Here is a 27,743-nt window from a genome sequence, read left to right as displayed (position 1 = left end):
TGCTGGGATTCATCTTGTTCATGTGATGTGGTCCATGAGAGTCAAGCCCTCACTTAACAGGAAGGGAGCCATCAAAGGGAAGGTCATGGGGTACTAGAGTTCTAGAACTGGAAAGGACCTCAGAGTCATCAAGCCCAAAACTAGCAGCTGAGATAAGGATGAAGTCGAGAGAGCCTGTGGCTTGTTCAGGATCACAGAGGGAAGGATAGACCTGATAGAACCCAGGTTCTTTGATTCCAAGTTTCCCACTCTATCATTTTGCCATAGCCCCAGTTTTTGACCCCATGTTTTATTATCACAGATAATGATATTATCTGGAGAAGAAAATGGAAAACTATTCCAATATCTTTGCCAAGAAAACTCCATACAAGGTCACAAAGCATCAGAAAGGACCAATAATAAAAAGTATTATTGACATTTTTGTCCATGTAGATCTTTTCTTGCTATCAAAAACTTATGTGAGGTCTGAGGAGTTAGAACTTTAGAACAAGATATAGAGTGGAAAGACCATTGGATTCAGAGTTAAGGGAACTGGATTTCATTCATTAGCTATTTGCTTGGCCATTTGTCCAATTCACTCCTCCAGGTCTCAAATTCTTGAGTGGATTTGGAGTCAGGAAGACCTAAGTTCAAATGGTATCTCTGATACTTATTATGTACGAGTGACTCAGGGAAAAGTGACTTAACCTCTATCTGCCTCAATTTCCTCATAGGTAAAATGGGGGTCATATTAGCATATAGTTCTCAGGGTTCTTGTGAGACTGAAATGAAGAAATATTTGTAAAGTTCCTTGTAAACCAAAAAGCACTGTTTAATCAAGATGATCTCTCTAGTCCAGCACAGACCTATATTCTCTATTCCTATTTTTTAAAGTCCCTATCTTTTATCTTAGTATCAATTCTAAGTCAGAAGAATAGCAAAGGCTAGGCAATTGCGATTAAGTAACTTGCCCAGGGTCATATGGCTGAGATGTGTCTGAGGCCAAATCTGAACCCAGGACCTCCTGATGTCAGGCCTGGAATTCTATCTACTATGTTTCTTAGCTTTGAAGTGGATTTTTTATTTCACTGGTAAAAAGAATCCCAGTGAAGAAATCCTTTCTACTAATGCAGATCAACATTTACACTGCAACTCATTGTCTTAGAACCAGAGTTCTTAACCTGGAGATCATGAATTTTTTCCTATGTTTTGATAACTGTTATTTCAATATCATCCATTTCCATTTTAACCCAATGTGTTTTCTTTATTCTTTTAAAAACATCATTCTTACAAGGGACCTATAAACATTACCAGCCAGGCAAAGGGGTCTAGGACACAGAAAAGGTTAAGGATTCCTTTCTTAGAAAGTTGCCTGGAGCACTGAAGAGGTCAAATAACTTGCCTAGGGTAACACAGCCACTATGTGTCAGAGGCAGGATTCCAATTGAGGTCTTTCTGGCCCTGAGGCTAGCTCCCTAAGCAATTGCCTCTCTAACCAGAGAATGTACATAAGAGGTTATAAAAGAGCTCACCTTGTGATCTGCTGGTGTATAATGAACATGGTGGTGAGATTGCAGGCTCTGAAGGACACTACTACTTCCTCCTCTTCTGGTATTTACCGGAAAGGCATCTTCAGTACTGGAAACTAAATTCCCTGAATGCAAGGTGAGGCCTGAGGTGTGGATTGTTAGGGCTCGTTCTACAGATCTGAAATAATTCAGAATTCCTAAACAGATACGCTGAAACAAAGACAGGTTGTTGGTTTTTTTTTTTTAAGGCAGGTTTAAAAGCTATACCACAGACTACTTATATAACCTTAGACATACCTGTAGCTCTCTGATTTTTAGGTGTCGAAGATACAGGAAGGATAGATAGGCTCCTCTCATCATGACAGGATTTTTCTTTTCAGTCTCATCACCTTCATCTAGTCCCAGCAATTGTAGGGTCCCTAGGTAACTATACCTTTGACAGACAAAAGAAATGTAACATACTTATTTTTCTTTAAAGTAATTTGGACATTTCATTGACCCTAAGTTAATAAGATTCATGTAGTACTTTAAAATTTGTAGGGGGCAGCTAGGTGACTCAGTGAATTGAGAGCCATGCCTAGAGACAGGAGGTCTTAGGTTCAAATCTGGCTTTAGACACTTCCTAGCTGTGTGACCCTGGGCAAGTCACTTCACCTCCATAGCCTAGTCCTTACCACTCTTCTGCCTTAGAACCAATACACAGTATTGATTCTAAGATGGAAGGTAAGAGCTAAATTTTTTTTTCAAATAAAATTCATAAAACATCTCATTATTTTATTTGTTTCAAGTTTCCTTCCAGGTGTAATATATAATCCTAGGAAAAGGAGGTTTTTCCAATTTCTCCCCAGCTGGTTGTGCATCCTACTCCGGGATTAATTTTCATCTAGTCTCTTTATATCTCCACTACAGTGTTTTCTATAGATTGTTTCCTCCATTAGAATATAAACTCCTTGAGGGCAGGGATTGTTTTTGCCTTTCTTTGTATTTTCACCATTTAACACATGCCTGGCCTTTTAGATACTTAATCAATAATCAATAAACATTAAGCATCTACCATGTGCCAGGCACCTAACTTCATAAATGTTTATTGACTTGTTCATTTTTGAAGAGGATCAGTGATATGACAAGGTAATGTTCTGACCTGTGCATGAATTGTATTGAAAAGCTTTATCTATCTATCTATCTATCTATCTATCTATCTATCTATTATTAATTTGAAAATAAAGGATGGAAAGACTTTGAATTGATACAAAATTAACAAAGCCCAAAGCCAGGGAAATAGCATATATATCTACAATAAAGTAAATAGAGAAAAGAGTATAACAAAACTGAATGTTGTACAATGATCTGACAAAACTCACCCCCTAATTTATAAAATGGGGAGGGAGATAGTTGATCTACTTATCTCCTAAAATTGTTTGGGAGCAATTCAGGAGCATTAAGAATTCAGATCTTCCCTTCTTTGCAGAGGTGGAGCCTTAAAGGTAGGTAAACAGAGGTAGGCAAATACTACAGATATTCTCATTTTTAAAATGGGGAAACTGAGGCCCAGAGAGGTAGTTGGGATCTTCTGACTTTGAGCCTAGAGTTCCTTCCCTGTACCACACAGTCTCTAAAAGGAAAGGTTTGTCTTTAAGGGTTTGTGTAAATGACTAAACTTAAAAGTTTTACTGGGTTGGGGGTGATGAAGAATAACAACAATACTAACAGAAATTTCTTCTAAGAATCACACTTATTAAGACTACAAACTCTGTTTACTGCCTTCCTTCAACAGATGTTTTGTTACCCCTGCATCAGATATTATTGAGTTAATACCAAAGCCTGATGTTAATTAGTATTCTGTGTTTCCAAAAAGATTTTCTTTGAGCCATGCATGAAATAATCTAATTTCACCCTGTACCCTATTTGTTTCTTCTTCCTCGAAAGTCCCCCAGCACATTGGTTGAGACTGATTTGGGGTCCAGCAGGGTCACTGCCATCCACAAAAAGATCTTCCTCCTCTGTATTTTCTCCCTAGGGAGAAGAGAAGAATAAGAAAGAGAAAAGACTTGGTTGGAATTATATGATTATAATTCTGCCCCAGAAGTGATATCTTTTAGGCACACTGCTTCTGCTTAGACCAGCACCTTCATCTCTTACAGACCTGCTCCTTTGTCCCTTGGCTCTGACAGGCCAATTTTCACGTTATCTTGCCAGGATTTGGGTCTCAGAGAACTATGCCATGATGCCCTGAGAATTCCTACTCAATTTTCTAGCTTCCCTTTATGTACTCCCCTTTCAGTTAGAATGTAAGCTCCTTGAAGGAAGAAACTATCATGTTTGTTTGTATTTGTATTCCTAGCATGGTGCGTGGCACATAGTAATTGTTTAATAAATTATCTAGTTAGATATCTAGCTAGTATTAATTTGAAAACAAAGTATGGGAAGACTTGAATTGATACAAATGAACAAAGCCCAATGCCAGGAAAAAAACATAAATATCTACAATAACACAAATAGAGAAAAGAGTAAATCAAAATTGACTGTTGTAAATTATCTGACAAAACTCAGTCCCTAATTGATAAAATGGCAGAGATATCTGATCTGTTTGTTTTCTAAAGTTGATTGGGAGCAATTCAAAAGGGTTAAGAATTCAGATCTTTCCTTTTTTGCAGTGGTTTAGCCTTAAGTTTATTGAATTGGTTGTTATCTAGTTCTGTCCAACTCTTTGTGAATCCATTTGGGGTTTTTCTTGGCAAATATATGGAGGTGATTAGCCATTTTCTTCTCAAGATCATTTTACAGATGAGGAAACTGAAGCTAACAGGGTTAAGTGACTTGACTGGGGTCATATAGCTAGTAAGGGCCTGAGACCAGATTTGAAATCAGGAAAATGAGCTTTCCTGACTTCAGGCCTGGCATTCTATCCACTGTACCATTTAGCTACCCAAGGATATTGAATACTGCAAATAATAACTGCCTTGCTGGATATGCTGGTCAGTTTTCCTAATTTTTTTCTCTTTCATTTTCTTCTTTGTTACAAGGGGTAGTGTTTGATTCCAAGAGAAAAGCTATCAATAAAATATTTTTTTAAGAGAGAAAATCAAGTTTAAAAAGTCATGCTGTCTCCACTAGCTCCCACTGAACTCCTCATTCAATGAGTCAAGGGGCATAAAGATGGTCTTGAGTTGTAAGAAGCCATGCCCACCTAGGATGAGCCCTGACAAGATTTATCAAGTTGGAAAGGCTCAGAAAGAAGCCAGGTGTCAGCGTAACTGTAATCCAGGGAAAAGCCTTGCTTAGTACAGAAGGGCTTATTATCAGAAGAATGGTAAACAGCCAATAAATTGATTTAGCCACAAAAATTCATAAAGACTGAGGTATGAATCTCAGGGAGAGGGAAGGAGAGGGAAGAAAGGAGGGAGGGTCAGAAGAAGAAAGAGAATTTGTAATTCAAAACTTTGAAAAATGTCAAACATTGTTTTTACATGTAATAGGGAAAAATAAAATAATACTTTTTAGGAAGACAAAAGTATAAAGGAGTTGTGATCTCCATTGGTGGAAAAAAAGCAACCACATTGCTGAAATCATAGGTCCTTGGACCGTGAGGGTACATAGATACAAGTACCCCTTACTATATGGATACCCAGTATACAAAAACCTACATCTAAGAAAAATGTTTAATTTAGGTGTCTAATAGGGATAAGGTCTAGACCTCTGATTTCATTAATATAGGGAACTTTCAGGTAAGGAAACTCCCAGGTGAACACTTTGTCTGCAACATAAAATCTAAGAGAGTTGTCCAGAAAACTGACAGGTTAAATAACTTGCTTAAGGTCACAGAACTAATACATATGGAGGTTGAACTTGAACTTAAGTGTTCTTAAACTTTGAGATCAGCTTTCTGTCCAGTACCCTACACTGTCTCTCATGTTCACTTAAAAGATTGACTTAAAGTTTGCTTTTTTTTTTTTTAAAGGATTTGCCAAAGGATATAATTAAACACTTGATTCTTCTGGAATATGCATGCATTTTCACATTCTGCAGTTTCTTTTTCTTTCTTTTTTTTTAAACCCTTACCTTCCATCTTGGAGTCAATACTGTGTATTGGCTCCAAGGCAGAAGAGTGGTAAGGACTAGGCAATGGGGGCCAAGTGACTTGCCCAGGGTCACACTGCTGGGAAGTGTCTGAGGCCAGATTTGAACCTAGGACCTCCTGTCTCTAGGCCTGGCTCTCAATACACTGAGCTACCCAGCTGCCTCCTCTACAGTTTCATGCTTTAAAGATTTGTGATTTTGTTGCCATGGAAATGTCCTCTACTAGAATAGTTCTCAAACTGTCTGTAGAGTGAAGTTGATCAAGAAGTCAATAACCTAAGGCTGACTGGCTCTCAACTTAACTTAGTTGGTCCCAAGATTCATTTCAATTCAGTTTGAGACATCCATTCCATCATACTGAAAGCCTGTCTAGCTTGAATTCAAAAGCCAAGAGTCATATAGGAAAGGTATCATGCCTGGTCTAGTAGATGGGCACTAGACCAGGAGTCAGGAATATTTGGGTTCAAATCCAAACTCTGACCCTCACTAGATGTATGATCTTGAGCAAGTCACTGGAATTCCCTGTTTCTCAAATTCTTCTGTAAAATGAGGGAGTGGGATTTAATAGCTTCTAAGTTTCTTTCCAGATCTAAATCTATAGATTTTTATGGTTGAGTATCAATTACCTACACATCAGGATGAAACATGAGATGGAGCACATCAATAGAAGCTATGTCCCTTACCTTATTTGACAACCCTTACTCCATCCCACTCCACCAACAACTCTACAGTATAAGGAGTATAGATGCTCCCTCCATTTTATATATAAGGAAATTGAAGTTTAGAAGGGTAAAGGGATTCGCCTAAAGTCAAACAACTGTAACAGCTGGGATAAAACCAGCTTTCTCTGGTTTTGTTCTTTCTACCAACTATTGCTGCCACTCAGCCAAAATGGATGGTGGAGAGGTAGTTAGAACTCGGCACTTTTTAGGATATGTTTAAATATTGGCTCTTCCTAGAGTATTTGAATGTGGGTTCATAGAATAATAGATTCCTACCACTCATACATCAGCAACCTAGTCATCTTAAAGATGACTCTACCCTTATGGTTGTATAAGAGGGAATGACTAGAAGCAATGGAAAAATTGAATTTTGAAAAAATGCCTCAGAAGAAGAGCAGATGGAAACCCAGATGACATTGGGGGATGGTATGGAATTCTCCAGTTAGGTTCATAAGGCAGTTGGGGGAAAACCAAGAGATTCTTGTCTTGGGCTCCTTGAGCTGAGAAAGGAGAATTACCTTGGTTGTGAAGCTACAAAAATCTCTCAATCCTTTTACCTGAGCAGCAGAAGATCTTATCTCTCAACTGGTGACAATATTTAGGATAAAGGCTCCTTTTTCCCTTAGGGGAACCCAAAGCTTATTTCTAAAGAAGATTCCCTGGCTCAAACCCTCAAGATCTGCATAGGGAAAATAGCTAGGGATTTCCTTTTCCCCCTGTCCTTCATTACCCTTCAATCCTTTATACCTAAATAAAATAGACATCTTGATTTTAATAGAAACTTGAATCAGATTCAAATGTATTAGGAGGGGAACTCCAAATATCATCTCAAAAAGGAGGCTGAGGGGAAATCTACTCAGTCTAGTTAGTCTAGTCAAACTGACTCCATTGGTGAACAGCTCAACTTGGGGGAAGGAGAGGAAGTGAGGAAGTATCGCTTTATATTGATTCCCCAATTAGCTGAATTTTGGTTCCTCCTTCAAAGTCCCCCGCTAATATATGGTCCTCTCCTCTTACTGGTGAATTCCTGGCAGGGGCCATCATATAAAGAAGTATCCATGTCAATCCGATTCATTTCTCTCTACATCTCCAGTTTTTTCTACCTCAGTTCCTGCAAGGGTACTCTTCCCCTCCCCTCTTCCAGTTCCTTTTTATGCATGGTCTTCTCACAATAAAATGTAAGCTCATTGAGGGCTGTTCCTTCTTTTCTTTTTCTTTTTTTTTTGCTTGTATAGTATTTTTACCCTCTGTGCTTATCACATAGTAAGTAATTAATAAATGCTTTATATAATTAGGTAGCTGTATAGGCAACTTTTCAGTGCTTTGCCTGTATGCAATACTCTGATACTTTAAGTGTCCATAACATTATCATTGTGTGTACTTCCTCTATCCAATGCTAAACTTAGTGGAGTAGCTGTTAACTAACCTTGAGATCACAATGTCTATGGTGTGCAAAGTTCATATTTCAGGTAGGAATCCCAAAATCATGGCCCCTATTCAGACTTCATCATATCAACATGCATTTTTGAGAAGTATGTACTTTCTTCAGCAGAGAATTTCAGGAATTTATAAAAGCTTATTGATAACAATAAGAACGTTTCTCCATTTAATAAATGGTCAAAGATATAAATAGGTGGTCTTTAGAGAAAGAAATTCAAGCTGTCAACAGCCATATGGAGAAATGATCTAAATCACTAATAATTAGAGAAATTCAAATTAAACCATTTTGAGGTTTTACCTTACACTCATCAGATTGGTAAGTTGATAGAAAAGTAAAATTATGCTTCAGGGGCTGTGGGAAAATAGATATTTTAATGCACTTTTGGTTCAACTATTTTGGAAAGCAATTTGGAACTACACTCAAAAATTTATTAAATTGTACACACTCTTTGAACCATGATATTGCTAGTAAGTTGATATTTCAAGAAGATCAAAAAAAGAGGAAAAGGACCCATATATACAAAAGGACCCATATATACAAAAGGACCCATATGTACAAAGGGACCCATATATAGTAGTTCTTTTTTGAGGTAACAAAGAATTGGAAACTAAGAAGATATCCATCAATTGGGGAATGAGTGAACAAGTTGTGGTACATGAATGCAATGAAATATTATTGTTGTAAAAAATGAGGAAGGGGAGAGGCGGAGTCAAGATGGCGGCTTAGGAGCAGCAATAGTTCAGACCCCTGAAAACCCTTCCTTACCGATCACAAACTGAATGCTCCTAGAGGACTGAAAATCAAAACTAACAACAAGACAGAGCTGGGGAACCCTCCTGCTGGACTCAATACAAAAGGGACACCCCCCCCAAAAGCTGGAATCTGAGAATACCCGGGCTTAGAGGGAAGGTCCCAGGACCCCTCCCCATCCCCACCTAGAGTGCTAAGCCTCCAGCAGCAGCTGGAACCTCTGGGCAGGCAAAGGCACTGGTCTGGAGGGTGTACCTTGTGGGCAGGGCTGTGCCAGGCTCAGAGCATCGAACACAGGTGGTGGGGAAGCAGCTGGAGAGGGAGTGAAGAGCTGGCAGCCTGGACAGGATGGCTGACACCCTCCATATTGTAAAATCGAGATTTGAACTCTGGACTTCAATCTCCACAGGCCCTTGCTCCACTTCCCCAAAATGCTTTGTAATCCCACGGAATTCTGAGGTGGGCGAGATTGAGAAGGTATTTAAGCTGATTAAAAAGGCTTTTGAGGGTCTTTTGGACTTCTGTTTTGGAGCAGAGGCGTCTCTTCCATGATGTGAGATTTTCTTGTCTAGGCCACTCTGGCCTAGGCACGTGTTTCTTATCCTGTCTTTTCTTTAATCCTTAACTTTTAATAAACCTCTAAAAAATTATAATACTCCTTGCAGAGAGAAACTAATTTCTACCTGCCTCAGTCTCCCTAAAATTTAACTGTTACAATATTACTCCAGCCTTCTAGGAGGTTTTGGCCTCAGGGCACATCCAGTCCAACCTAGCTGAACTTAATCCCATCAAAAGTCTTCAGAGCTCAGGGAAGCCCAAGTTCCAACACCCCTCCCTCACTGACTGCTGGACTTTACTCCATTCAAAAGCCTCCAGAGGACAGGGAAGCTCAAACTCCAACACTCCTACCCCAGAGACTATACTGAGAGAGCTGACAAAGCTCCAAGAGGGGAGACTGACAGAAAGCCCCAACCAAAAAAATGAGAGAAGCAAGAGCACAGACAAATACAGGGAGCAAAGAAGGGGTAAATATGAGCAAACAACAGAAAAAGAAGAAAGAAATTATAATTGACAGCTTCTGCTCAGGCAACAAACCAAGAACAAATAATACACAGGAGGAGGCAAGTAATAAAACAGAAATCCCAGCAAATTGGATACAGGCTTTGGAAGAACTCAAAATGCAATTCAAAACACAATTAAGAGAGGCTGAAGACAATTGGGGAAAGAATTTAAAAACTAAGATAAGTCATCTGGAAACAGAAAATAGTGTCTTGAAAGCCAAAATCAACCAGCTTAAAGATGAGGCAAAGAAGATGAAAGATGAGGCAAAGGAGATGAGAGATGAGGTAAAGAGAATGAAAGATGACCTCCAAAGAAAATCAGACCAGAAAGAGAAGGATGACAAAAAAGCCAGGGATGACATCCAGTCTTTAAGAATCAGAATACAACAACTAGAATTAAGTGACCTCACAAGGCAGCAGAACACTATAAAACAAAACCAAAAGAATGAAAAAATTGATGAAAATATGAAGCATCTCAAAACAGGAGATTTAGAAAATTGTTCGAGGAGAGACAATTTAAGAATCATTGGTCTACCAAAAGACCATGACAAAAGAAAAAGCCTGGACATAATACTACAGGAAATTATTCAAGAAAACTGCTCCAATATTCTAGAACAAGAGTGAAAAGTGGAGATTGAAAGAATCCACAGGTCACCTCCTCTACTTAATCCCCAACTGACAACACCCAGGAATATTATAGCCAAATTCAAGAACTATCAGGCCAAAGAAAAGATATTCCAAGCTGCCATGAAGAAGTCATTCAGATATCACGGAACCACAGTGAGGATAATGCAGGATCTGGCTGCATCCACACTGAAGGACCGAAAAGGCATGAAATATGATATTCCGGAAAGCAAGGGAACTAGGTTTACAAGCAAGAATCAACTACCCAGCAAAACTGACTATATTCTTACAGGGGAAAGTATGGTCATTCAACAAAATAGAAGAATTCCAAGAATTTGTGAAGAAAAGACCAGACCTGAACAGAACATTTGATGCCCAAGCACAGAACTCAAGAGAATCATCAAAAGGTAATTTTAAAAAGGGGGGGGGGGGGAGAGAAAAACAAAACAAAACAAAACAAAATAATTTTAGTTAAAATGATATGTATCCCTATAAGAAAAGAAGTCATTGGTAACTCTTAAAAATTGTTATTTTCAACTGCACAACTAGAAGAATTACACTTGGAGGGAACAGTGACAAACTGTATAGGATGAAATGACAAGACATAAATAGGTATATATATATATATGCATAAATACATATACATGTATATCTATACATATATATATATACTAAACTAGAGCTAAAAAAAGAGGTTAATACTAAAAGAAATAAAGAGAAAAAAGAGAAAAGAAACAAAAGGGGTTAAATTTATATGTCACAAAGAAACTCATGGCAGGAGGAGGCAAAACATCAATACACTGAAAGGGTAAAGAGGTAGGAGATAGGAAATACTCAACTCTTACATGCATTGAAATTGACCACAAGAGGGAAGAACAATCCAATCCACTGGGGCAGAGAATAGATTTGCGCCTTATAGGGGAGTAGAAGGGTAACAAACAGACTGGTCAGGAGGGAAGCATTACAAGGGAGGGAGCGGGTGGCGGGTAGTTTTAGAAAGACTGCAAGGCAAATAAGTGGGGGGAATAAGAAGGGAGGGGGGAATAGAAAGGGAAGTAAAATAAGGGTGGGAACTAGGGGGATTGACTAAAAATAAACACTGGTGTAGAAGGAAATAGTGGAAGAAGAAAAGGCAGGACCAGAAGTAGAATTCAAAATACTGGGAAATGCACAACTGATAATCATAACTCTGAATGTGAATGGAATGAACTCACCCATAAAACTCAAGCAAATAGCAGAGTGGATTAGGATCCAAAACCCTACCATATGCTGTCTGCAAGAAACACACTTGAGGAAGGTAGATACGCATAGGGTGAAAGTAAGAGAATGGAGCCAAATCTATTGGTCACCACCTGATAAAAAGAAGGCAGGAGTTGCAATCATGATATCTGACAAAGCCAAAGTAAAAATAAATCTAGTTAAAAGAGATAGGGAACGTAATTACATCCTGATAAAAGGCAGTATAGACAATGAGGAAAAATCAGTACTCAACATGTATGCACCAAATGGCATAACATCCAAATTTCTAAAGGAGAAACTAGTGGAGCTCAAGAATGAAATAGATAGAAAAACTATACTAGTGGGATACCTGAACCTTCCTCTATCTGAACTAGATAAATCAAACAAAAAAAATAAGAAAAAGGTAAGAGAAGTAAGTGAAATCTTAGAAAAATTAGAATTGGTAGATATGTGGAGAAAAATAATTAGGGACAAAAAGGAATAGACTTTCTTTTCAGCAGCACATGTTACATTCACAAAGATTGACCATATATTAGGGAATAAAAGCACTTCAAACAAGTGCAAAAGAGCAGAAATAATAAATGCAACCTTTTCAGATCACAATGCAATGAAAATAATAATTAGCAAGGGCACATGGAGAGGTAAATGAAAAATTAATTGGAAATTAAACAATATGATTCTCCCAAACCAGTTAGTTAAAGAACAAATCATAGAAACAATTAATAACTTCATGGAAGAAAATGACAATGATGAGACATTCTTTCAAAACCTATGGGATGCAGCCAAAGCAGTACTCAGGGGGAAATTTATATTCTTGAGTTCATATAGTGACAAAATAAGAAGGACAGAGGTCAATGAATTGAGCATGCAAATTAAAAAACGGGAAAGTGACAAATTAAAAATGCTCAGATGAAGACTAAATCAGAGATCCTAAAAATCAAAGGAGAAATTAATAAAATTGAAAGTCAAAAAACTATTGATTTAATAAATAAGACTAAAAACTGGTACTTTGAAAAAAACAAATAAAATAGACAAAGTACTGGTAAGTCTAATTAAAAAAAGGAAAGAAGAAAACCAAATTGACAGTATCCAAGATGAAAAGGGAGACCTCACCTCTAATGAACAGGAAATTAAGGCAATCATTAAAAACTATTATGCCCAATTATATGGCAACAAATATGGAAATCTAGGTGATATGGATGAATACTTACAAAAATATAAATTGCCTAGACTAACAGAGGAAGAAATAGATTACCTAAACAACTCCATATCAGAAAAAGAAATTGAACAAGCCATCAAAGAACTCCCTAAGAAAAACTCCCCAGGTCCAGATGGATTCACAAATGAATTCTATCAAACATTCAAAGAACAACTAATTCCAATATTATACAAACTATTTGACAGAATAAGCCAAGAAGGAGTTCTACCAAATCCATTTTATGACACAAACTTTGTACTGATCCCAAAGCTAGGCAGGTCAAAAACAGAGAAATAAAACTATAGACCAATCTCCTTAATGAATATAGAATGAAAAATCTTAAATAGTATACTAGGAAAAAGGCTCAAGCAAGTCATCAGAAGGGTTATTCACTATGACCATGTAGGATTCATACCAGGAATACAAGGATGGTTCAATATTAGGAATACCATCCGCATAATTGACCATATTAACAAGCAAACTGACAAAAATCATATGATTATCTCAATAGATGCAGAAAAAGCCTTTGATAAAATACAACATCCATTCCTATTGAAAACACTAGAAAGTATAGGAATAGAAGGGCCTTTCCTAAAAATAATAAACAGTATTTATCTAAAACCATCAGCCAACACCATCTGCAATGGGGATAAAATAGAAGCCTTCTCAATAAGTTCAGGAGGGAAACAAGGATGTCCATTATCACCTCTATTATTTAACATTGTACTAGAAACACTAGCACTAGCAATTAGAGAAGAAAAAGAAATTGAAGGTATTAAAATTGGCAATGAGGAGACCAAGCTATCACTCTTTGCAGATGATATGATGGTCTATTTAAAGAATCCTAGAGAATCAACCAAAAAGCTAGCCAAAATAATCAACAACTTTAGCAAAAATTGCAGGATACAAAATAAATCCGCATAAATCATCAGCATTTCTGTATATCTCCAACCCACTTCAGCAGCAAGAATCAGTAAGAGAAATTCCATTTAAAATCACCCTAGACAATATAAAATACTTAGAAATTTATCTGCTGAGACAAACACAGGAAATATATGAACACAACTACAAAACACTTTCCACACAGTTAAAACTAGATCTAAACAATTGGAAAAACATTGATTGCTCATGAGTGGGATGAGCTAACATAATAAAAATGACAATCCTACCCAAATTAATTTACTTATTTAGTGCCATACCCATGGAACTACCAAAAAACTTTTTTACTGAATTAGAAAAAAAACATAACAAAGTTCATTTGGAAGAACAAAAGATCAAGGATATCCAGGGAAATCATGAAAAAAAAATGCAAAGGAAGGAGGACTTGCAGTCCCAGATCTCAAACTATACTATAAAACAGTGGTTATCAAAACAATTTGGTACTGGCTAAGATACAGAAAGGAGGATCAGTGGAATAGACTTGGGGTAAATGACCTCAGCAAGACAGTCTATGATAAGCCCAAAGAGCCCAGTTTTGGGGACCAAAATCCATTATTTGATAAAAACTGCTGGGAAAATTGGAAGACAGTATGGGAGAGTTTAGGTTTGGATCAACATCTCACATCCTACACCAAGATAAACTCTGAAATGGTGAATGACTTTAATATACAGAAGGAAACTATAAGCAAATTAGGCAAACACAGAATAGTATACTTGTCAGATCTTTGGGAAAGGAAAGACTTTAAAATCAAGCAAGAGCTAGAAAAAAATCACAAAATGTAAAATCAATAATTTTGATTACATCAAATTAAAAAGGTTTTGTACAAGTAAAACCAATGCATCCAAAATTAGAAGGGAAGCAACAAATTGGGAAACAATCTTAATTACAAAAACCTCTGAAAAAGGTCTAATTTCTCAAATTTATAAAGAGCTAAACCAATTATACAAAAAATCAAGCCATTCTTATATTGATAAATGGGCCAAGGACATGAATAGGCAATTTTCAGTTAAAGAAATCAAAACTATTAAAAAGCACATGAAAAAGAATTCTAAATCTCTTATAATCAGAGAGATTCAAATCAAAAGAACTCTGAGGTATCACCTCACACCTAGCAGATTGGCTAACATGACAGCAAAGGAAAGTAATGAGTGCTGGAGGGGATGTGGCAAAGTAGGGATATTAATTCATTGCTGGTGGAGTTGTGAATTGTTCCAACCATTCTGGAGGGCAATTTGGAACTATGCCCAAAGGGCGCTAAAAGACTGTCTGCCCTTTGATCCAGCCCTAGCACTGCTGGGTTTGTACCCCAAATAGATATTAAGGAAAAAGACATGTACAAGAATATTCATAGCTGCCCTGTTTGTGGTGGCAAAAAAATTGGAAAATAAGGGGATGCCCTTCAATTGGGAATGGCTGAACAAATTGTGGTATATGTTGGTGATGGAATACTATTGTACTCAAAGTAATAATAAAGTGGAGGAATTCCATGGGGACTGGAACAACCTCCAGGAACTGATGCAGAGTGAGAGGAGCAGAACCTGGAAAACATTATACGCAGAGACTGGTACACTGTGGTACAATCAAATGTAATGGACTTCTCCATTAGTGGCAATGCAGTGATCCTGAACAACTAGGAGGAATCTACGAGAAAAACCACTATCCACATTCAGAGGAAACACTATGGGAGTAAAAACACAGAAGAAAAACAACTGTTTGAATACATGGATTGAAGGGATATGATTTGAGATATAGACTAAATGAACATCCTAGTGCAAACATCAACAACATGGAAATAGGTTCTGATCAAGGACACAAGTAATACCCAATGAAATTGCAAGTGGGCTGTGAGAAGGGTGGGTGGAGGGGAGGGAGGGAAATAATGTGATTATTGAAACCAAGGAATAATGTTCTAAATTGACTAAATAAACTAATTCAAATGGAAAAAAAAAAGAAATGAGAAAGGGGATAGTTTCAGAAAAACCTGGGAAGATTTACATGAACTGATACAAAATAAAGTGGGTGGAACCAAGAGAGCAATTTAGACAACAAAAACAATATTGTAAAGACAATCAATTTTGAAAATCTTAGGAACCCTGACCAACACAATGACTAAACATATTTGTAATAGGGTTCTTTATGTCTTTTCAAAGATTAGGAAAAAGAAGGGGTGAGGGGAGGGAATTTGGAACAGAAAGTAAATAAAACTGAATGAGAAATGCTTGATGATTGATAAATGTATTAATGGGGACCTAAGTTGAGTCACACATGGCATTACCAATAAGAGAAACACACAGTAGTTTAGAATTGTGGGACCTTGTCCAACCTATTGGGAGGAAATTCAGAGAAACATATTGATAGTTCTTTATGAATGATGCATGGTCTCTATTTACCTATTCAGGACTTGGGCTGCCCTCAGAGGAACTGAGATGGAAAAACATTACAGTCAAGTCCTGAGTTGCTAAGTGTGTATGTCTTTGTTTATTTGCAAAAGGCTTACTATATAATTTCATTGGCTTTGTTCTGGTTTTTTAAATTATATACTACGTGGAGAGAATGTGAATTTAAAAATAAAATAGGCTCTAATGAATATAAAATCTGATCTTTCTAGGCCTCAGCTTCTTTATCACTGAAATGAGGGGTTGGACTAGATCCCTCTAAAGACTAAGGTTCCTTTCCACCCTAAATTTAGGAATCTATATGCATTTTTTTAAAATTCCAAAAGTTTTTGCTCTCCATTTACCCTCAATCATGATTTTTACTAAAGGAAATCAGATGATCAAAACTTTGGAGCTGGATAAGTTCTTAGAGGTCTACTAGCCCAGTTCCTTCAATTTACAGATAAGAAGACTGAGACTAGCAATGTGAACAACTTAACTAAAGACACAGAGGTAGTAAGGAGTAGGGCCAGAGTTCAAATGCAAGTTTTTGACCCCAAAAGTCCATGTTCTCTTCCTTGCAATACTCCACAGATGGGTGGATTAGTTTCCCCAGAAACTGGAACTTGGATTCTAAAAGAAAATTCATGGAAGTCCATATTTCATTCAGGTCTAGGGTGGAGGATCCTGGTCCAGGTGGTAAGAATCAGGTCAGATTGCAAGACAGATGGTTAGATGGCTTGGATGGATGACATATGAAGCTGAGGCATGCCTGGTGCCTAGGGCCAACTGGTAAATAAAGGGAGCTAGTTGGGCTAATGTTGCACACACTCAGTTACCAATCAGCTGGGTGGGAATTCTAAAGATGAATGGATCAAGTTCTCCAAGAACTGGATTCTGAAATAACACTTTAAAAAATCATAGTCTGGTTTCCACCTTAAGACATTGGGTGCCAGGGAACTCACTACCTCTTCTAACTGCTGAGAAATTTTTCCTCATACAGAACTATAAAATGCCTCTATAACACCCATTGACTGCTCATAGCTCTGCCCTCCAGGACCAGTCAAAATAAGTCTAAACCTTACTGTTTTACATGACAGCCCTTTAAAGGCAGCGATCACATTCCCTATAAATCGCCTCTATCCCCAAATTAAATATAGTTCCTTCAATTGATTTTCATATGAGATGATGCTGAGTCCATTCATATCCTGGTCACTCTCTTCTGGACATGTTCCAATTTGTCAATTTCCTTCCTAAAATATGGCATCTTGACTTGGATACAATATTTCAGTGGTCTAACCAGGAAAGCCTATCATGGATCTGTCTCTTTCTTGACATAATGTCCCTCTTAATGAAACCTGAGGGATATATTATCTATTTTTTACTTCCCAATCACACTGTTGAAACCTATTGAGCTTGCAATCCACTAAAACTTCTAGGTCGTTTAGACATGCAAGCCTCATCTCCCCCCCCTACAATTGTGCAATTCGACTTTTTAACTTTAGTAAGGAAGCTAGGTATTGAGCTGGACACTAAGTTAAGAAATTTGAATTAAACTAATTAGCAATGTGACCTCAGGCAAGTCCTTAACCTCTGTCAGCCTCAGATTTTTCCAGTGTCAAGTGGTGTTAGAGAGGATTTGAACTCAATTCTTCTTGATTCTATGTCCACTATGCCATGTAGTTGGCATTTATTAAAGTCGACAAAGTGTTTATGTGGACTTGACCTCATAATGACACTATAAAGAAATTATTATTATCCTCATTTTATGGATAGGGAAACTGAGGCTTATAGTCACACAACAGTGGTAGGATTCAAACCCAGATTTCTTCTGACTCCAAGTCTAGTGCTCTCTCCACTCTCAATGCTGTTTCTCTGGGTGCATTAAGAAAAACATAGAGTGGGTAGGTAAGTGGGAAGAGGGGGAAGAGACCAGCAAAACATATCATCAGTTCAGTGTCCTGTGGTTCCCTCAAGCTCCTGTCTCAGGGCTGGTTGATGTGGTCTCAGAACGACAGCTGTTGGCCATGATCTTTCTCCCATTGGACAGTAGCTGTTTCAGTGGGTCCTAAAATTATAGAGAACTACTTGGAGGGGTAAACAATAATGGTGAACTCGGGGTACAAGAGAAGATATTTTCAGGAAATAAAATGACTAGTCTATACCAAAAGTGAGGGAGAGGCATCGCTTACTGGATACAATGGGAGAAAGGAGAGAGACTGAAGGGGAAAGAAGGGAAAGGAGAACTCACAGAAATAAACTGCACAGGAAAAAAAATCAAATATCTAATCAAATGTTTTATAGGTAAAGAAAATTAGAACACTTAAAATCACTTAGAGAAAGATATGACTTAGAAAAGAAGTATTGACTAGAATCCAAAATAATCTTAACAATTTACATATTTTCCTGGGACAATGACACAGTCTATAAGTTATAATAGTTATCATTTATATAGCCTTTATAGTGCCAGGTATATTTTATTTTCTAGTTATTGTGCTATTTTATCCTCCCAACAATCCTGGGAGGTAAGTACTATTGTTATCCCCATTTTACAGGAGAGGAAACAGAGAAAACAAGAGATTAAGTGACTTGCCCAAAGGTACACAGCTAGTAGGTATCTAAGGTTCCTATGAAAGAGTATATGGTAGGGGTAGCTAGGTGGCTAAATAAATTGAGAGCCAGGTCTGTAGACAGGAGGGCCTGGATTCAAATTTGAACTCAGACACTTCCTAGCTGTGTGATTAGGCAAGTCACTTAATCCCCATTGCAAAGACCTTACTGCTCTTTTGCCTTGGAATCAATAGTCTTGATTCTAAAATGGAAAGTGATGAGTTTTTTGTTTGTTTATTTTTTTTTTAGTATATATAGGATGGTAGGTATTATTGTTAAGGTAAAGTGTAAAATAATTTGGAAGTTATAAAGCTGCTTCTAAGCATTCCTCTCTTTATATCTTGGGATCCTAGTTTTATGGCCAGACCCTCTCCCCTCTTTCAAAGTTTGAGGGGCTTCCTAGATGCGAATATGCTGATTTGCCCTTCAGGAACTTGAGAGGCTAGAGGGTTTCTAAGACTCCTTAAAGCCTTATTACCATAAAACACTTTATGTGTCCAGTACTTAGGGCTGTGTTTTCTCCTCCACCAGTTCCAAGAACAACATTTGTGAGTCAGGGAAGAGCCAGCGGAAGTGGTTTTCTTACTTTTTTCAACATCTGGGCAGTTTTATACCACCCACACCTTTGCCAACATTCTTTCTGGGTTCTTTTGCTATAGAAAATGCTCTGTTATCTCTGAAATGTAGGAAAGTAGTAGTAGAAATAGGGTGAAAATAATAGCATTCCCCTGTGAATTTTAGATTTTCTCCATCTTGCTTAGTCTAGCACCCAGGAATGTATATATCTACACTTAAGGATTAAGTATCACGGAGGAAGGCCTATGACTGGCATGTGCTAGCAAGTGACAAATCAGAAACAATTGACGAACCCCTGGGCTGTCCTAAGCCAAGCTTAAGCCACCATTGGCACATGTGAGACACAGGAAGTGATGTAAAGAACTGCCTTTATATTTCACATCACTTCCTGTGAGAGGGAGTGTTGGGGGAATTGACCCAGGAACTCCAGCCTAGAGGAGCCCCTCAGATGGCTTCCTTGAGATGGTCACATGGTGAGTTATAAGACTGACTCCCCTTTCCCTTGGCTTTCTGGGAATGCCCCCTTAGCCAAGGCCTCTGAAATTCCTGCCTGGCTCAGCCCAAGTTGGAGCAGTTATATTCTCTTTCCTCTCTGTCTCTGTCTCTGTCTCTGTGTCTCTGTGTCTGTCTCTGTCTCTGTCTCTGTCTCTGTCTCTGTCTCTGTCTCTCTCTTTCTCTCTGTCTTTCTCTCTGTCTTTCTCTCTGTCTTTCTCTCTCTCTCTCTCTCTCTCTCTCTCTCTCACTCTCTCTCTCGCTCTCTCTTAATTTCTTCCTCCTATTGTAAATAAACCACCATAAAATTCCATTCTGACTTGAGTGCTTCATTGGGATTTAGAAATTAAATCCCTGGATACCAACCAAATTTTTATTCAGTTTCAACCCTAAATTTACCCTTAACAGTCTGCTAATCCATGAAGGTTGTGATGAGTGCCCTCAAAATTTCCCTGAATTTTCTTTCCTCTTTCTCAACCTCCTCCTCAAATCAGTCAGTTTTTTAAACAGCTAACTCGGCTTCAAAACACAGCTGCTAGAGCAGGTGAGTATAAAACATTTTTTTTCTCTTTTCTCCTTAAATTGAATTGAAAACAGCCATTTTCCTTTTTAACCTTAAGCGTCAGGGCCCTGGGGTCTTAGCTGGGAAAGCTGTTTCTAAATAGGGAACAAACAACCCAATTAGCCAACCCTCACTGATTAGCAGTGAGGAAACACTGGAAAAAGGAGCCCTTGCTTCAATCTCTCACAATAAAAATGGCTAGACCACCAGAGTAAAGGTAGTGAGTCAGCTTAAAGCCCACTTTCATGCTTTTCAGCCTCTCTAGTTTTTAAATTTTAAGTGGGCTTTGCTCAAAGAGGATAGCACATGGTCCTAGCAGTTTAGCCTAAGTGATAAGGGAAGACCCCTTGTGACCCCTCCCAAATTTAGTTTTAAAAGGAGCCTCAGCCTCAGGCAAAAGGCTTTGTTTTTGTCTGACCTTTCACACTGAAGAGTTGAATGGATTAGGGCTCTACATAAGTACCACACCCTAACACCTAGCCAAAAGAAAGAAAATTTACAACAAAATAAGATACTAGGCACTAGAGCCATCTACTGACAAAAGGCAAAATTACAGGCAACTTAATGATGGACTTTAGTTCCCAGTTCATAACTTACTTAACTATTGGCTTTTCAGCTCCAAGACCAAGTTTGGAAATGTATTATTCCTTGTCTCTCTGAAATGACTCATCCCAGAGAACTTATGGCAATGCCTAATTGCCACACTCCTCCTCCTTGAGATTTTAATTGTTGGAGCTGTAATATTGTATCTAATTTTCTCTAAGAGAGCCCTGGAAAATACCATGCATAAGATAGAGAATAAATTACAGTCAGTTAATTATGTCAGTCTCCCCTTGGAAAATATATTTCCCAGGCAAACCAACCAATTGTTCCTTCTACTATTCAACAATATACGGAACACAATACTCGGCTTAAGCTTATAGAGGAAAGTCTGGGGGAGCTCATAGCTTCTATAAAAAGCATTAAAAGAGACTCAATAACATCCCATAATAGGAGTGATTTATCTCTATATTTCATCGTTATCAGAACCCCTGTCCCATCCTGTTCTACATAATTTGGCTCCTAGTTCTCAAACTGCTCCCTCCCATACCCAACTTCCTACCCCCCTCACTATCCAACCCACTCTTCTCCATGCCCATTCCTCCTGCCCTGCCCCCTTAGCCCTAGTCCCCCCTCATAACCAACCCACTCCTCCCCTTGCCCATGCCTCCTGCCCTGCCCCCTCAACCCTACCCCTGACCTCATCCATGCCTCCTGCCCCACCCCCTCAACCCTAGTCCCTCCCCCCATGCCTCTTGCCCCACCCCCTCTTCCCTGGCCACCCTCCTTGCCCATGCCTCCAGCCCCACCCTCTCAGCCCTAGCCCCTATCCCTGCTCATGATGCTTCCATCCCCAACCCTGTTTCCCTGGCTACCCCACCCACCAATTCTATCTGCCCACCCTACCTTAACCCCCCAATCCTAACTATCCCACCCCTTCCTCTTCTCTTACCTACCCCATTGAAAATGGAGCAAGAAGCTTAGAAATAGGAACACCAGATAATTCAGATAGAAATTTTTTCTGTTAAGTGAAGTACCCACTTTTAATAAAAATGGGGACTTGATATCTATAAGATACCATACACCTTTCGACCCTGAAGATTTAAATAAATTCAAGGAAGATCTTCCCTCATTTGAGGAAGAACCAATATTAATTATTAAAAAAACTGGAGAACATATTCAAAACTTTTGACCCCACTTGGATGGATGTTGAAAATTTATTAGAAACATTTTTGTCAGATAGAAAAAAAAGTCATCTCTCTGGCTAATGAGAAGCAAGGTAGAGGATCAAATTATTGGCCAACTGAAGATCCACACTGGAACCCCAATGTTGAACTAAATTACACAAAACTAAACCAGGCCAGAGAAGCATTATTGACAGCCATGAGAGCTTGCTCTTATAGACCTGATTCATGGTCAAAATTTGAAAGAACTCAACAAGAAATTGTTGAGACACCCCCCCCTCCCAGTTTATGGACAGACTTATTGACATAGAAAATACATATATGGACATTGATTTGTCCAGAGAAAGGGATATTAGACAAATACATAGGCAATTTGTTGAGAATTGTTGTTCAGTGGTAAAAGACTACTTTAAAACTAGCTGTCCTAATTGGGACTTTCTGGACCTCGAAGAATTGAGGAGAGTAGTCTATGTTTATAAGGGTCATGCAAAAAAAGACATGAGGAAAACAGTAAGTCAGTGGAAGACTTAAAGAAATTGAAAGGTTACAAGGACAACTGAAAAATAAGGGAGAGACCATAGCCCCTTTGCAGGAATCCACAGATAAATCATTACCATGCCTTTACTGTGGAAAGAGAGTGCATGCAGTGATGGTTTGTAGGAGTTGGCTATGGGGGAAAAAGAAAATAACTTTAGAAATAATAACTATAGGAATCGTAATGCCAATCAAAATGACAGTGCTCGAAATGAGGAAAATGATAATACTCAATACAATGCCCAACAACATATAAAAATGGAGCTTGTACATGCTATACTCTGGGTGAAAATCCCCATCAGCATGGGGAATTCCAGAAAACTGCCCAAGCATCTTTATGAATGTGTGATTGCGGTGGGGTGAGGGATGGAGGAGACTTGGGGGAAAGAGAAAACCCCTTCCTAACTCGCTCACTACTCCTGAATTCTTCCACCATCGTTAATGTTTCCTACAACCATCATTTCCTATTTTCTTTTTTTTAAACCCTTACCTTCTATCTTAGAATATATACCATATACTGTATATTGGTTCTAAAGCAGAAGAGCAATAAGGGCTAAGCAATGGGTGTTAAGTGACTTGCCATAGCTGGGAAGTATCTGAGGCCAGGTTTGAATCTAGGACATTCTGTCTCTAGGTCTGGCTCTCAAACTACTGAGCCACCCCGCTGCCCCCTAATCCTATGTATTTTATTTAATACATTTTAAAACATCCCCAAAAGGGATCCATGTCACCAGATTATTAAATCAGTTCATCACTCTCTCTGTCTCTCTCTGTCTCTGTCTCTCTCTGTCTCTGTCTCTCTCTCTCTTTCACACACACACACACACACACACACACACACACACACACACACATACACACATTTAAGAACCTCTGATTAATCCTCAAAGTTATTTTGTCTGTTTACTTTTTATATAGTTTGTAGAGATGAAACCAAACCTTTAGGTAGAAAGAGTGGGTTTCAGGAAAAGGACAACCTAGGTGTGAGTCCTTCTGATACATACTGGCTGTGCATCCCTCTTAGGCAGATATCTAAGATAATATGCTACAGAGAAGGTGCTGCTCCCTTTTATTTTATTTTATTTTATTTTTTTTGGAGATTGAGCCTTCTCTGTCCAAGAGTTCCAATTATCAGTCAGTGAATCACAGGTCCAGACACTTTCCTCTAAATTTTGTACAGAAGCTTATGAGCAGATAATGTCAGAGTTATGATTATGATTTTATAGCTTTTCTAAGTGTAAGCTTCTCCTAAGTGATTGTTCTCTTTCTCCTGTTCAGTTTTGGGTCTGGCTTATTAGCCTTCTGCAGTGTCTATCCTAAATATATGTATTGAAGATTTAATTCTGATATATCTATATCTATATATACCTATCTATCCATCTATCTATCTATCTATCTATCTATCTATCTATCTATCTATCTATCTATACATATATATATATATATAGCTATATATATATATATATATATATATATAGAGAGAGAGAGAGAGAGAGAGAGAGAGAGAGAGAGAGAGAGAGAGAGAGAGAGAGAGAGAGAGAGAGAGGTAGCTCTTGGGTCTGGAGTCAGGATAACTTGAGTTCAAATATGCTCTGACACTAGCTATGTAATCCTGTGAACCTCTGTCTACCTCTGTTTCCCTGACTTTAAAATGGGGATAATAATAGCACCTACCTCCTCCTAGGCTTCTTTGTGAACACCAAATGAGATAATATTTGTAAAGCGCTTAGCAAAGTGCCTGATACACAGTAAACACTTAGTAAATACTTCCTTCCTTCCTCCCTCCTTTTCCTTCCTTCCTTCCTTCCTTCCTTCCTTCCTTCCTTCCTTCCTTCCTTCCTTCCTTCCTTCCCTTCTCCCTCCCTCCCTCCTTCCCTTCCTCCCTTCTTCCCTTCCTCCCTCCCTCCCTTCATCCCTCCCTTCATCCCTCCCTTCCTCCCTCCCTTCATCCCTCCCTCCCTCCCTCCCTTCCTTCCTTCCTTCATTCCTTCCTTCCTTCCTTCCTTCCTTCCTTCCTTCCTTCCTTCCTTCCTTCCTTCCTTCCTCCCCTCCTTCCTTCTTCCCTTCCTTCCTTCCTTCCTTCCTTCCTTCCTTCCTCCCTTCCTTCCTTCCTTCCCTTAGTCAGCACAGTACCCTAGGCAACTCTCTAAGACATTTGAAGAGATGTGGTCCTACATAAAGGAAATTTTGTACTCCTGTGAAACCATAGGTCTAGTTTTTTTTTAAATATTAAAAAATAATGTAGATATACATGTTATTTCCCTTAGTAAAACAAAAACTTCTTGCAGGTGGGTTGTTTTAAAAAATATTTTTATAGTACCTAGCACGGCTACTGACAATAGTAATTGCTTACTAAATGCTTAGGGATTGATTAAAAGAAGAGAAGGATTACATCATAGAGATATAAGATGGGACAAGAGATGGCTTGTCAAAAATGAAGACAAGAAAGGATCAGGGAAAAAGAAACACCTTCATGTAGAATGGAACATAAACTATTTGAAAAAGTATTTTGAGAAGTATTTGAAAAAGTTCAAATCTGACCTCAGACATTTCCTAAGTAAAGGGTTTTTGTTGTTTTGTTGTTTTAAGAGTAATATCAAATAAGGTTGGCTAAAGAGTTTATATTGGAAGCATTAGGGAATTAATGAAGACTTTTGAGCATGGAAGTGACATAGCCATTGCCACTCTGTCACTGTCACTGTTAGTAAGGCTATTTTTGGCAGTTGTGTGAAGAATGGATTAGAAGGGAGAGAGCAGAAACTGGGAAACCATTTATTAAGACTTGGTGATATGAAATAAAAGCCTAAACCAGCAAGTTGTTTATTTGAATGGAAAGAGAGGACAAAATATGAGAGGTACTGTAGAGATAGCATCAAAAGGATAGGATGTGGAGCGAAATGAGTTAAAGATGGTATAAGTATTTCAGGTCTTGGTGGCTACAAGGATGGTAGAAAAGTAATGGAGTTGGGGTAGGTTTAGGAAGAAGGAAATGAGTTTCAGGTTCCAGCAAAACATCTAGGTGGAGATTACTATCCAGCAGTAGCAATGCAAGACTACAATTCAAGAGAGAATAAGGATGGATAAATTATTTTGGAGTCATCTATCTAGAGAAGATTCCATTTAATTGCTATAGCCAACTCTGTATTACAATGGTCCCAGCTTCATTCCAAACTCCTCAATCTAATAGGATCATAGACTTAGAGCTAGAAGGGACCTTAGAGAGTATCAAGACCAAACACCTTTATTTTACAAATGAGGTCCAGTTTCTGAGGTAGGATTTGAACTTAGGTCTCCTTGACTCCAAATTCAGAGCTCTATCTGACACACTGTACTGCATCCTCAATACATTAACAACTTATTGGCATCATCATGCCCTATCTGACTGCTTCTTTTTCAGAGCTGTTCTAACTCTAAGCTTTGAAATTTGGCATTTCCCTCTGTGAAGATTAAAACTAACTCTCCCCTGATTGTGAAGATTAAAATTGTAACCCCTGCCTATTTTTAGATTTAATCACCAAAAGTGTAAATACCCTACTTAAAAGTTGTGTATGGAGATCTGCCCATTTTTAGATCTAATTATCAAAAGTGTAAACATTCCACTTAATCATTAAGTGGGAGGTCTGTGACCCACATGTGCAATAGTGGGTGATAAATCAGAATTAAACTAACTGCCCCTGGGCAGTCTTTTTTTTTCCATTTTTTTACTACCACAAAGAGTGTGGCTAGAAATATTCTTGTACAAGTCTTTTTCCTTATTATTTCTTTGGGGTACAAACCCAGCAGTTCTATAACTGGATCAAAGAGTAGGCAGTCTTTTAGCATCCTTTGGGCATAGTTCCAAATTGCCTTCCAGAATGGTTGGATCAATTCACAATTCCACCAGCAATGCATTAATGTCTCCTGGGCAGTCTTAAAGCAAAACTTTGACTGTGATTGGTAGATGTAAAATTAGGAGAAGACACAGGAAGTGATGCAAAAGAAGCATCTTTAAAAGGAGCTGTCACTTCCTGTGAGGGACAATTCTTCATTCTTTGGAATGGAGGCTGGACCTGAGACCCTGTTCCTGGTGAGGCTGTTCTAAAATCTCTTCCTTTGAACTGATACATGGTGAGTGAAAAGCTGAGTCTTAACTGCTGGACTTTCTGAAAAAAAAACTAGCCTCAGGAGAGACTTACCTCTTGAGAGAGATTTCCCCAGGTCTTTGGCTTTGCTGAGGTCTAAGGATTAACTCCTCCCTACCTGGGTTGAGCAAGGGGCCATAAGTAAATTACTTAGTGCTTAAGCTAGATATCTTACCCTTTCCTCTCTCTGATTTTCTTACTTCACTCTTTCTACATTTTGTAAACAAATTATAAATAAATATCTTTGGAATAAATTAAATTCCTGGTGACCACACTCTTAAATAATCCATTCCAACCCTTTTAAAAAATAACCTCTTTTCCCCCTTACATCTCTGACCAGAATTTATTTATCTTCTGTCTCACCCTTCTGTTTTCATCTGTCTTTTAAAGCAAAGTTCCTTCTATCTCAAGCAGAGTTTAATCTCTTTGAGAGCAAGGGTCTCTTTGTGTCCATTGATATATAATGTGGTTGGTGCTGATCAAATCAGTGTTTCTTATTGTGGAAGATATTGATGATGAATACTGCTATGAAGGAACATTCAAAAAGTTTTCAAAGCAAAATGCTAATATTGCATATTATTGCTGCATAGGCAACCAGAGATGCTTATTGTAAAGAGTACCCATTACTTCTAGCTATAATACCTGGTGAAGATTGATGTTGCTATATATTTCCTCCCAGATTTGGTCATAGGTATACAGGTTCAAATCCTGAGAATTCCCAAAGGAATGAAACCCTGAGGCTGGCTCCAGGGTTGCTGATGCATGAGCCTGCAGTGCCTTCATCACTCGCAGAGGGTTGGAAACCTCAATGGAACACAGAAGAGGACAAATAGTCATAAAAGCACCATATTTTTCTCAAATAGAATAATGTGGTGTTACTTCAAGCTTTTTAAATAAGATTTGTTCTCTTGACATAGAGATCAGCTAGGTATCCATTTTTCTTTTTTCTTTTTTTTAATTAGTTGAATTTATTTACAAGTGTCTTAGGTTCTCCTTCCTTTTTCCTGCTTCATAGAAGGCATCATCTGGGAGACAGATGTATATATAGACTATGTCTTTCATGTTTCCATTTTTCAATTCATTCTCTTGAGATACACATTCATGAGTTATTATTCAAGCATTAAATCTGTAGTTATATATATGCAGACATGTACATATACATATATTGTTCTCTTGGCTCTACTTGTTT

The 27,743-nt window shown here is 38.2% G+C and overlaps 1 protein-coding gene across 1 annotated transcript in view; it reads right to left on the bottom strand.

Annotated features, from left to right (window-relative positions):
* CCDC162P (uncharacterized) overlaps positions 1-27,743 on the bottom strand; it is a 239,392-nt gene that overhangs the window by 173,692 nt on the left and 37,957 nt on the right. The window contains exons 10-13 of the mRNA XM_056818639.1: positions 27,197-27,358; positions 3,409-3,521; positions 1,806-1,941; positions 1,512-1,718 (exon numbers count right to left, since the gene is read on the bottom strand). Of these exons, the coding sequence (XP_056674617.1) occupies positions 1,512-1,718; positions 1,806-1,941; positions 3,409-3,521; positions 27,197-27,358 (618 nt within the window). The remainder of the gene's footprint in view (positions 1-1,511; positions 1,719-1,805; positions 1,942-3,408; positions 3,522-27,196; positions 27,359-27,743) is intronic.

This window comes from Monodelphis domestica, chromosome 2 (genome assembly GCF_027887165.1).
Source record: "Monodelphis domestica isolate mMonDom1 chromosome 2, mMonDom1.pri, whole genome shotgun sequence".
Lineage (NCBI taxonomy): Eukaryota > Metazoa > Chordata > Mammalia > Didelphimorphia > Didelphidae > Monodelphis > Monodelphis domestica.
Note: the sequence above shows the minus strand (reverse complement) of the source record. Positions and strands in the feature narration are given on the sequence as shown.